The sequence below is a fragment of the Zootoca vivipara genome, chromosome 12 (genome assembly GCF_965207765.1).
Source record: "Zootoca vivipara chromosome 12, rZooViv2.hap1.1, whole genome shotgun sequence".
Taxonomy (NCBI): Eukaryota; Metazoa; Chordata; class Lepidosauria; order Squamata; family Lacertidae; genus Zootoca; species Zootoca vivipara.
This window is the reverse complement of record NC_142595.1, coordinates 4398726-4411473: the sequence shown is the minus strand read 5'-3', so window position 1 is coordinate 4411473 and position 12748 is coordinate 4398726. Positions and strand designations below refer to the sequence as shown.

Genomic DNA, 12748 nt, shown 5'->3' with positions numbered 1-12748 from the left:
CTCAGCAGTTCGTTGGTCAACAGGCATTTTTCTCCCCCCAGTAATCCTCACTAAGGAATTTTTTTTTGTTAACTCAGAGTAACTGTAATTCCTTTATAAGTAATACAAAATGCAGTTTTGTTCATAAGAGCATATTTTCAGACAATAAATCTGATTGAGTTGTGTTTTTTTGATGTGTTTTGATGTATGGAACAGCATATTCCAACTCACTGGAGAGAAATACCTGTGTACTCTGTAGTAATTTGTGCTTGTCCTATGTGGATGAAAGCAATTTATGCAACCAGCACTTGTCTCTTATACTGGCAGTTGTTCAAATACGTGCTAAATTACAGTTTTCCAGGAATAGTCCCCAGTGAACCTTGGGTTTGCAAGGTTTCCTCCTGCTTTTTGGCATTACCACCCGCAGAAATTCAGAAGCTTACTCTTCCACTGTTGCAGTGGAAACTGTTGAAACAACGCTTTGGAGTATATGCCTTCTTATTTGAAATATCTATAGAGTTATGGGCCCCAGTAGAATTTTTCACTATTGAATAATGCTTTGTGCCAGTTTTCATAAACACTTCTCTGTCTTTCATTTAGCAACAAGTATTGTATGGCATCGTCAAACATTGATCATCTCATGTTGAATTTAACCTTATGTGAAATCATGGTCTCATTGGCGAGTGCTTCAACACTGCAAATGGATTCTCATTGGCTAGATATGATTAGAAAGTTTGTGATAGAGACCCTCCACGATGGTTGTAAGCTCCCCCTTCACAATGGCTGTAAGTTAAACAGTAAGCAATTGAATAAATTGCTCAAAGTGACTTGGAGACTTCTGCAGATACAAATAAACAAAGGTAAGACCCACTGAGTCTTTGTCTATGCATTTACCAATATGTGGCATTTTTCTAGGCTATTTGCATTACTTCCCTTTAGTGAGACAACCCAGAAGTGATTTAGAGCAGTTTTGTGCCGTAGATTAATACAGTTCACCTCCTCTCCTAACCATAAAAGATATGATCAGGACATGCACCCTTTTTATATTTCAGAACTCACTGTGGTGCCAAACCACTGTTTGTAGCAAGGGTTAGCAGCAGGAAAAATGGTTGCATGCATCGTTTTGCAGTGATAGATTCTCCATTTGAATATGCTTACAGGTACTAGATTTTAGAAATGTTTAGATTCCCCCCCACCTCTCATGATGTTCAATAAGGAAGTTACCAGCAGTGGATTTTATTGTAAGCTTAGAATTGGAAGACAAGGCAAATTTTGTAAGTTATATGCAAGACTGACACAGCTATGACATTCTTATAATGAAATTAGGTCTGGGTGATGCATCAAATACATCACCCAGTACTTGTTTGAGGGCCAGAGCACGATGGCACCTTCACCTGGTGGTATATCACAAGTGAAACCACCGCTCCTAAGTCCCTCCACTGCTGGCGCGTGTAGGGAGGAATGAGCTATGTTGGCCCCGGCCCCACGCTGAAATTGCTGCTGAGGAAGCTGAGGTGGTTTCACCCTTATAGAACTGGGGCGAATGCAACTTGTTTCCTCCTTATTTTTCAACATGTGTTTTGTTTGCTACTTTGCCCTTCTAAAAAGCAAGCGTGAAAAAACAATAGTGCATGCATTTTTAATAGTTGAAGCAACCTGCAAGTGTAAAATATATGGTCATGTTTCCAGAGTGCAAAAAGAGATGTGTAAAGTAACCTTTTAAATAACATAAACCTGGTAGCTAATATATGTTTCACTAGCCTTTATAGAGAAATTCAGATTTTATTTCATGGTTCACATACTTCAGCATTTATTGAAATAAGGTCCCCCCCTCTTGTGTAAATTCAGGGCATCAGGCTGAAATATGATACTTTGCCTAGGAAAGGTGGGATAGAAAGGCAATAAATAAAATCATAATATATAATATGGGGCTGTTAAAAGCCCAGATCTGTTATTTGATGTCCTGACAGCTTCCCTTCCATATTCCACAGAAATTACTGAGCCATATTGAAATCTAGGGGGCAAAGGAGCTGACATACAAACCAGTGGTGCCACAGCACTATCCTTGTCCCTCCCCCTCCCTAGCTAGAAACTCAGCTGCTCAGGGGAGTGTACTGTATTGAGGAAGGTGAACTGCAAATGATGATAAAAAAATTCCTTCAGTAGCACCTTAAAGACAACTAAGTTTTTATTTTGGTACTAGCTAACCAGTAGGAGAACACTTCAATCTCCCAGGACATTCTATACAAGATCTCAAAGCAGCTGTTTTATTACAGAAAAATTTCAGAAACAAACTGGAAAGAGCAAGTTGCTGAATTGCAACTCATTAGCAAGCTTAAAACCATGGAGCCACCTGGAATGAACAGAGACATAGGATTCTTATCTCATTATACATGATCAAGCTTTCCTTAGCACCTCAGCCCTTGCTCCCCCCCCAATACCAATTGCAGTCATTAACAGTTGTTAACAGTCATCTACAGGTTTACCACTCCTATCAGCCCATCACCCATTCCCATCACCCCCACCCTCTGAATATACATAAGGGTCTGGTGATCTCTGTTTCAGTGTATCTGATGAAGTGTACATGCACACGAAAGCTCATACCAAAATAAATACTTAGTTGGTCTTTAAGGTGCTACTGAAGGAATTTTTTTATTTTTGCAAATGATGCAATTTTCGGTTTGCCAACATTTGCAGGCAAGAAGTGGAAGAATATATACTTTTATGCCAACAGGTCTTTTAGGCAGCTGCTTGAAGCCTTTTCACTAGCCAGTCAGTGTAATTCTGTTTTCAAAGTTTTTTAAATGTTTTTGTGCACATATTGTGGTACAGGAATACTTGTATACTATATGTACGTATATTTGTGATGGCAGGCTAGGGAACTTGGACGTAAGATATGTTGGATAAGGCGTGCACTCTTTTTGCATGTAAGAAGGATTTTACGAGGGCAAAGTGGCATGGAAGGATTGTGGGCGTTTGTGATGCTTGCAGGGGGAAGTCGCCTTTTCAGTGGTGACTCCCTCTTTGTGGAAGGCTTTCCCCAGGGAGGCTCACTTGGTGCCATCGTTACATATTTTCAGGCACCAGGTGAAAGCATTATTATTTTTAACCAGCCCATTGGCTTTTAACTATCTTTGGCCTTTAGAGTGGGCATAATGTTTTGCTGTATTTCCCCCTTTTAATGTATGTAACTTAGTTTTAATAAGTCTCTTTGAGTTGCCATGCCAAAAAGAAAATGACTAATAAATCACACATACACACACACATATATATATATGTATGTATGTGGGAGTGGGGGTGTATTTGTGCCTTGAGATGTCAAGACACTCTAGCATGAATATACAATAAAATCCACACAATTGCATTTGATGCCACACTGGCCCTTGCTTTGGTTTCATAGTTACCCATTTTAGATGTGTGGTTTAGTGCAAAAAATTGCTGAAAACTTGTTCCAAAGAACGGAGAGGAGGTAAAACATTTTTCATTTGTCTTCCTTCTTAGTGGCAGCAGAGACGCTAATGAAAGCCGTGTATGCTCTTTACCAGCAAAGAAACCTTTCTTTCCCTATTCGTACATTGCTTTTGAATTTTTTTAGCAGAGTTTATCAGAAGGAAGAGTTGAACCTTCATACGAACAGGTAACATCCCCCCCCCCCAATTCCAGCTTTCAGTTCAATTTCGCAAAGTATAAACTAGACTTTATCTTGATTTTTAAAAAATAAAATATTTGTCCATATAACCCAAATAACAGAATAGAACTTTATCAGACAAACACATAAAAACTAAACCAAACCAAGGCTGGCATGGGATGTTTATATTGTATATAACTGGCCTGTTTACCTCGGATGAAGGGCTGTATATAAATTTATAAAGAAAGTTACATTCACAAGAAAAATGATAAAGCTGGTTATCAGAATATTTGTACAATGCTAAGGACCCAGGTGACGCTGTGGTTAAACCACTGAGCCTAGGGCTTGCTGATCAGAAGGTCGGCGGTTCGAATCCCTGTGACGGGGTGAGCTCCCGTTGCTTGGTCCCAGCTCCTGCCAACCTAGCAGTTCGAAAGTTCGTCAAAAATGCAAGTAGGTAAATAGGAACCGCGACAGCGGGAAGGTAAACGGCGTTTCCATGTGCTGCTCTGGTTTGCCAGAAGCGGCTTTGTCATGCTGGCCACATGACCTGGAAGCTATACACGAGATGAGCGCGCAACCCCAGAGTCGGTCACGACTGGACCTAATGGTCAGGGGTCCCTTTACCTTTACTTTACCTCGGGTTACAGACGCTTCAAGTTACAGACGCTTCAGGTTACAGACTCCGCTAACCCAGAAATAGTACCTCAGGTTAAGAACTTTGCTTCAGGATGAGAACAGAAATCGCATGGTGGCGGCAGCGGGAGGCCCCATTAGCTAAAGTGGTACCTCAGGTTAGGTTAACAGTTTCAGGTTAAGAACGGACCTCCGGAACCCAAGGTACCACTGTAATAAGATAGGAACAAGTAAGTGGAGAGTATCATCAGAACAAGAGTTATGTGGTGCACATGACTTAACGCATTGTTGTTGTTTAGTCGTTTAGTCGTGTCCGACTCTTCGTGACCCCATGGACCATAGCACGCCAGGCACTCCTGTCTTGCACTGCCTCCCGCAGTTTGGTCAAACTCATGTTCGTAGCTTCGAGAACACTGTCCAACCATCTCGTCCTCTGTCGTCCCCTTCTCCTAGTGCCCACCATCTTTCCCAACATCAGGGTCTTTTCCAAGGATTCTTTTCTTCTCATGAGGCGGCCAAAGTATTGGAGCCTCAGCTAACGCATAAACAGAAGTATAAACCTGTATTTCTGTATATAAAGGCTCTGTATTAAATCAAGAAAAAAATTCAATGATTTAGATGTTCCTTAACCCAGATTTCTTGAGAGGCTCGTGGAAGAGATAAATGTAAATTTTCTTTTTTTTAATGTATTCAATAAAATCCCACCAAACTGGGACAAACGAGGTTACACTTGTTTTTCCTTTCAAAAAACGTGTACCAGCCTTTCTCTTGATTCTGATGGTCTTCAGAAAAACTGTGTTATTTATAAAAATATATAAATAACGTAAATAAAAAATCCCTAAGGTGGCATACATAAAACAATTATCAATGATACACAAATTAAATCAGCGGAATTTAAAAATAGGTATACAGTGGTACCTCCGGTTGCGGATGGGATCCATTCTGGAGGTCTGGTCGGATCCTGAGGTTTCCGCAACCTGAAGTCTGCTTCTGTGCATGTGCAGGCTGTGAAACCTGGTAAAATACTTCTGGGTTTGCCACGCACGCATCCCGAGGTTTACGTAACCAGAGGGTAACCAGAGGGTTACGTAAATGGAGGTACGACTGTACGTAACTAAATTATATGTCCGGATAAGCTTGCTGATTTTTTTAAATAAAAAAGCAGGTGTCTGAAACAATATAATGTGAGTGCCTGCCTAACGTTAATAAATGATTTCCAGCAGCTGACTGAGTCAAAAGTGTGGCAGTACAGAACAGAACACTCCAGAAGTAGGGATAGGAATTGGGTGGGAATACTAAAAATAAAGGTAGGCTGAAGGCAGAAATTGTAATTTTTTGTTGTTTATATATGATATGATCAGCCTTGAACGCTTATGGAAATGTGTAAATCATATGTACTTAGTTAGAGCAAGTTCTTTTTTTTGAACCTTCCAGCTTGAGAGAGGATGGTAGTTCTCAGTGTTTCCAGGTGCTTCTTACTGTTTGCAAGTAGCAGTAGACTAGCAACGGGTTTTTCTTTTTTGTCTCCTTTCTATTGTATTTGTGTTGCCTAGAAGGTGGCAAGATCCCTCATGGGAGCAACTGGCCATCAGCTACTACTGCCTGCTCCCCCAACACCCCAAATGTCCATAGAGCAATATTGTCCTGCAATTCAGCATCATTCCGGGGACACTTGGGGGAGAAAGAGTGGCGGCTGCCATCATGCAATAAATAAATGCAATAAATCAACTTAGGCCACAGTAAAAACACATTGTACAATTAAAAAGCACAGGGGCAAACTGTCAGTGAGTACCTTGAGAAACAGTTTGACACTCTCTTCCATTGAGGAAATCCCTGCCAAAATTTGCCATGTGAAAATGGGCTGATGAATTGGGGTGGAGAGGTTCCTCCTCTTCCAAACCAAGTTTGCCATTCTCTGAAACAATATTCTCATACGTATTACTTTCCCCTTGCCTTTTTCTCCCTTGTGCACCCTAGAAGCAGGAGTAAAGTATTAACTCGTTGGCTGGCTGGTCTACCTCAACAACTTGTTCTTCTTGGTTTGAGAAACGCCGAGCTTTCGAACCAGTTGATTGGTACTATTTATTCTGCTGCATCCCAGGCAAACAAAGAAATCCTGCAAAGTTTGCAAGCTGCTGCTCCTCGAATTTACGGTACCTTATTTGCAGAACTATAAAAAATTAACAATAGGGGATAAAGACTCTTGGTTTCTGAGGAATCTCAGCTGATGGGTATTTTTTTGGTTTCTCCCACCATAATAATTGTCTGCTTCCTTCATATTATGGTAAGCCATCACAGGAGCTGTAGTGTTCTTTGGAAGTGAGAAGTACATGTGCCAAATTAGTTTTGTAGAAAGAAGAAATCTGATGAAAATGCTATCCACATATATATACTTCATTATTATTTTAAAAAATATGTACTTTTCCAGGCAAAGCCCATCCAAAGCTGCTTACAAACGTAGTTTCTTTTTAAAATCAATATTGCTCTATCCCAATGTGTGACAGCTGTGGAAAAGGTGGATTTCATGCTAGAAATCATTAGGAAAAGGATTGAAAAGAAAACAGCCATATTTTAATGCCTTTAGTGTGCTGCTGTGCTCATCTCCATCTACATAGGCCTTTGGTGTGATCCAGCTTCAGGGCTCTGGTGGCGTTAGTTACACCATGTTAAATGCAGCTCAGATTTCCTGATTTCACAATTGTCAATTGGAATCTTGTAACCATCTCTCAATTGCATCATGGAAAAAAATCTGGAAAAGTGAGCAAGAATTTGATAAATTTGTTTCAAGTGAAGGATTGGGTAGTTGCAAAGGAAGAAACATGTGCTTTTCACTCTCCATTTGAAGATGCTGGTTGGATCTGGATGACGAATAAACCTGCATAGTTGAGTTGTTCTTTCAAGAAAATCGAATAGTTCTTTGGCATCATTCATTTTTAGCTGGTGTGCCTTCTTCCTGGGCTCTGTGCACAAGCAACACCCAGAACTTCCTAGAGCTAAGTGAATGAGTTTTGGTGGGACCCTACGCCACGCCACGCCCCAGCCCCATGTACACACTCAGAAGGGCTCCTGCTTCTCTCAGGTCCTTTTTGAAACCTGCAGTGGGAACATCAAGAAGAGCCTTCCCTTCCCTCCATTCCTTTCTCTCTCGACTGCTCTTCTGACTCGTATATTGGTGTTCATTTTCATTCTGTTCTGTTTCCAGTGGGTGCCATTGTGACTCTGGTCTTTTCATCTTTAATCAAGGCCCCCCCAAGGGACTACTGCTGCCCACTCAGCCTTTCTCCTGCTAGTTTCTGTCACCTGCTTCCCAGTGCCAACCGCCTTCACGTTTCCCCATAGCTTTCCGAGAGGAATCTCTCTCCCTGAACTCTGCTGGGCCACGCTGTGTGTGCAGCTTGACACGTTGATTGGACCTTGTGTGATAGGAATCTGGGCTCGAGGAGTTAACTTCTTTGGGGTGAACACTGCTGAATTTGTTACTGCCTTGGTACCACCTGCCCTGGCTCTTCGTGTGTGGGATGGTAGGGTTGCCTAGCGGTAGCTGTGGTTCTCTTGAGTGGCCCCCGCGCAGTTACACCCACTGCAGGTGACATTTCAACCTGGGCTCTTGTTCAGGGATTTCCTGATGTGGCTCTTGTGGTAATGCAACCAGTTTCTCCTTTACTGTACAGTAGTTTAGAGTGGAGCGCGGAAACTTCTGCCAGCTGAAATAACACTGCATTCTGAGGTTTTCAGATGACGTTAGCTGCTGATTCTTTTTTCCAGATCCACTAGATGGTGCTGTCGCTATTTTGCCAGAAGAATCGCAACAACGTTTGGTCCAACTGGTCTATTTTTTGCCACATTTACCAGGCAATCTGCTTTCTTCTCTCAGTCGCTGCTGCATTATGGGAAAACTGTCGGCAAAGTTATCGACAACTCTTATCGGAATAGTGCGTATGAGGTAAGCAAGCTATCCAGTTTAGTTTTTCCATGAGCAAATTTGAATCTTGAAGGAGAAGCTTAGCGTTGCATCTTCTCAAACCATAATTTGTCAATGTAATTTTGAAGGTGTGTGCGCATGAAGCAAGGAAGAGGATGTGGAGAAACCAATGTGAGGGAAAGAGGGGAGCTGCTGTGGATGGGAAATGGAGGATATGACAGTGAAGGATCGGGAAAATTGATGAAACAGGGGGGTCAGTTGCATAAGGAAGGAAGAAGCGAATTAGAGGGGGGATATATTCAAACACTGAAATGCAGTTGAAAAATAGGGATGGAGGTTCATTGTAGGGAAAGGAAGTTGGAGAGGAAATGATATAAGGAAAGACAAACTGCGGGCACTTTGACAGTGGTGCCGCCGCTACGTGCCTCACAGCAAAATGGCATGCTCTTAAAGACAATCTGTTGTGACGGACAGCATTGACTGTGCCTAAATGCTATTACTCCTCTTCTTGCAAGCTCCCGAGGAACAATGACAGGAGCGCTCCCTCCCTCCCATGGAGATCTTGCAAGTTGCCGATTTTTGCTGTGGGTTTAAGGCTAGTTGTTAATCTGTAAATTATACATTCAGAGCAACATAATTAACAGGAAACTAAAATATTATCTTGGAAGATTTCAAAATAAAACAAAGGAGGTCAGCTACAGAATGCATATTTAACGCAGCAAAGTTAACAACAGCAAAATCTTAAACATTTCAAGAGAAAACATTACTGAAGGAAGTAAAATATAAAATGCACATTTAAAACAGCATAATTAACAAAGGACCAGTGTATTCAGGCACATCTTTCCAATCCTTTTCAGTATATGGAGGTTCACATTGTCACTAGAGGGCGCTGTGTGTCTTCTGTGTAAACAGACTGGTTGAATGGAGATGTATATTACTCATATTCTAAACCTCATCCTTCATATTTTTCAAGCTTTTTGAGCAATTTGAAATAGAATAATTGGGTTTTTTTTTACATTGCTATGTACAAAATATTTGTTTAGAATTATGTTTAGGCAGTGTAAGTTTCAAATTTATAATCTTGATACTTTAGTCAAGCAGTTAGTGAGGAGATCTGGGGGAAAGTTTGTATTTTATCTTTATGCAGGTAATCTGAACATTTGACACACCACATATTTACATAGCCTTGCAGCATAAACATGATACATTGCACCTCATAGTTAATGCAACAGTATTTCACTGACGTTGATATAATCTCTATTGTAGATTAAGAAGTGACACCGTTTAGGGTGATTTTGAAGTCATAATCATATTGCTGAATGTGATTATCAGCCTTATAAAGGGTCGTGGATGAGGTTTTAACTAGGTGTTGGATAAAATTTATGATTTTGCTTCATCAGAAGAAACTAGTTGAAAGCAGAAAAGATTAGCCAATGTCTAAATGCAGCTGTGGTTGAGCATATTGGTGTTAGCAAGCAGGAGGTGGCGTAACTTACCTTTATTAAATATTGTCTTCAGACACAATCTGCAGTTCCTTGAGATGAGCCAGTGGACTCTTGGCAACATTTTGCATGCATGTCTTGCTATCCAAACACATTTCCTGTGTTCTTAGGAAATAGTTTGTTACACATAACCAATCAACAGTTTCCATTGATTTCTATGGGGAAATTTCTAATGCGGTCTTGGTCATGGAATTTTTGCCCTTAGTTTCTGGTGAAACTAAGAAACTAAGTCTTGGTCATGGAATTTTTGCATCTTAGTTTCTGGTGAAATGGCTGCCACAGACCAGCAAAACACAAAAAAGTAAGGCTATTTGTTTTTAGTTACAGGTAGGTAGCCGTGTTGGTCTGCCACAGTCGAAACAAAATTAAAAAATTCATTCCAGTAGCACCTTAGAGACCAACTAAGTTAGTCATTGGTATGAGCTTTCGTGTGCATGTGAAGAAGTGCATGCACACGAAAGCTCATACCAATGACTAACTTAGTTGGTCTCTAAGGTGCTACTGGAATGAATTTTTTAATTTGTTTTTAGTACTACACAATTGTCCAACTATTTGAATATTTGATTCTGCGGTGTGTATAGCAAAGTTTGGGTACTAATGTCTCATGTTTGGTTAAGTGGGTTTTTGCAGAATGAGTGTTTGGATAGTGGGACCTGTGTATTTTCATAACTTTCTCTTTAGATGCTGATTTTGGCACACTTTTTAGTTCCTTCTTGATGAAGAAGAGTCCATATACTGTGGTATAGATTTAGTATAATTTAGAAAGATATTTTGAGTTCATTTACCCTCCTGACTAAAGAAATTTTTGAATGACTGCCAACATGATTTCATCTTTTTCTCCCCATTTGGCAGGTTCACAATCATACAACGAAAGCTCAGATGTTCACGTTTCATTCAAGAATGCATATCATTGCCATTAACCCTTATTTATGCTTCAAAATCACTTTTACAATACGAGGTTATTAAGAATGGGTTGGATCCTTTGAAAATATTATATAAACATCCCTTGCTCGCTTTTTGCATTCTTTCCAACTTAGATTTTTACTTTCATTTTGTAGAAAACAAAACCTAGTAAACACCTGAAAAAAGTTTCAAGGCCTGCTTTTCTGCTTATCTCTGCAGTGTTCCTTCATTTTGGATGGAATATCATTTTGGATATTTAGCGGTTGGGTGAGGGAAAAGGGCTCTGAGGTGACAGGCATGTGTGGAACGGTTCTACCCCTCCTCTACCATCACATCTCGTTCAGACTTGAGTTTTCGTGTATCCTAATAACCCTTTATAAAAAAATTAAACAGATCCTCTTTTGTGGGATGGAAGTACCCAGTGCAAGGCAACTCAGTGACTGATCTGGATTACTTCAGCTTCTTGTTTTCAACCCTTACAGGTAATCTGTGTGAATTTAATATATATTTTTTTATTTAAACATAATTTTGTTGAATTTCATTTAGGAAAAAAATGCCACATTAAGTAGATTGAAGGCTAGCATCCTGTAATGTCTTGTGCAAACAATGGCTAATCATCAACATAAAAGTGAGAATTTAAGGAGCGACTATTATGAGTGATCAAGCACGTCTGTGACTGCTTTATTTACCTACCAGCTGTCAGATTTCAGTTGCCTTCATTTTTTTCACTGGGGAGTTTCTCTGCGGGCGCCACTGGAGCTATCTGGCATTGTTTTCTGTTTTAAGACCTTTTGAGATGTTTTATTTCCACAAGGGCTGGGGGATATCCTTTTGCTCTGTTCTCCCAATTACCTTCCAAAATTTTGATTTTTGTAACAGTGGTAAGTCCATTGTTTCAGCAGTACTCTAGCAGTATTCTAGAACTTCCCAAATAACTGCCACCAGTATGGTTCTATACACCAGTCTTGCAGATGTATAAAAGCTGACTGGACTATGGAGACAGAGGACCAGTAGTTCCTCAGTGTCATAGTAAATTTATTTTTGTTTCCTAAACTTTCCTTGCTACCAAACAGCCTCATCAGTCCTTGATCCTTTTTCTTGTGTGTCCAAAATCCTGTACTGCCCAAGTAATTCTTCTCACACCCTTGTATGCCAATATTATTAACACCTTCCTCTTAATCACACTGTTCCCTGGCTTGCTTCAGACCTTCACAATCTACCAATATTAACTTGCAGCCCAACACAATCACAATCTTTTTATATAAAGCTTCAAATATGAAACACTTTTTTAAAAAAAAAAACCTAAACCACTGATAGAGGTTAGCACCAGATCTGTTTGAAGGTTTATGTTTGTCTACCACTTAGTATTGTTTCTAATGCCAGCTTAATTCACTATTAAAACCTGATTGTTAAGAAGTCTGGTTGTGAATCCACTTACCTAGTAGTAAATGCCCTGTTGAATTCAGTAGGATTTTCTTCTGATTAGTTGTGGCTAGGACCAGACTTGTCTTTAAAATGGCAAAATATGAGAGTGAGTCATTAAAACTGAGCATTAGTAATGAATAGTTGGCTCAGTTAAGTAATTTCCCCTAGTTTTGAATAACACCCAGGCCCTCAGAGGTAGGATCCAAAGAAACATGAAACTCGTCCTATAAACCCTACGAAGCTCTTCCTTTTTTATAAACTTATTTTTTTATTCCTTACTAGTGTATTGCAGCCCGTTTAATAACGGGCGCTAGAATATCCTGGAGTTCGGAGAGGCGCTTGTGCAGCGCTTCTCCGAACCCTGGGACCTGTCCTTGCTGTCGGCGGCAGGGGGACAGGAACGGAGGAGGAGAAAGCGCTGCGTTCTCCTCCTCCGTTCCTCTCCCGCAGCCGCCGACAGCAAGGAGACATCCCAGGGTTCGGAGAAGCGCTTGCGCAGCGCTTCTCCGAACCCTGGGACCTGTCCTTGCTGTTGGCGGCAGGGGGACAGAAACGGAGGAGGAGAAAGCGCTGCGTTCTCCTCCTCCGTTCCTCTCCCGCAACCGCCGACAGCAAGGAGACATCCCAGGGTTCGGAGAAGCGCTTGCGCAGCGCTTCTCCGAACCCTGGGACCTGTCCTTGCTGTTGGCGGCAGGGGGACAGAAACGGAGGAGGAGAAAGCGCTGCGTTCTCCTCCTCCGTTCCTCTCCCGCA

The 12748-nt window shown here is 41.0% G+C and overlaps 1 protein-coding gene across 3 annotated transcripts in view; it reads left to right on the top strand.

The window, feature by feature from the left end:
- Positions 1-12748, top strand: part of TEX10 (testis expressed 10) — a 33021-nt gene that overhangs the window by 6571 nt on the left and 13702 nt on the right. For all 3 annotated transcript variants that reach the window (XM_035134216.3, XM_060282147.2, XM_088655928.1), the window contains 5 exons: positions 580-839; positions 3481-3616; positions 6221-6396; positions 8009-8186; positions 10964-11052. In XM_035134216.3, the coding sequence (XP_034990107.2) occupies positions 580-839; positions 3481-3616; positions 6221-6396; positions 8009-8186; positions 10964-11052 (839 nt within the window). The remainder of the gene's footprint in view (positions 1-579; positions 840-3480; positions 3617-6220; positions 6397-8008; positions 8187-10963; positions 11053-12748) is intronic.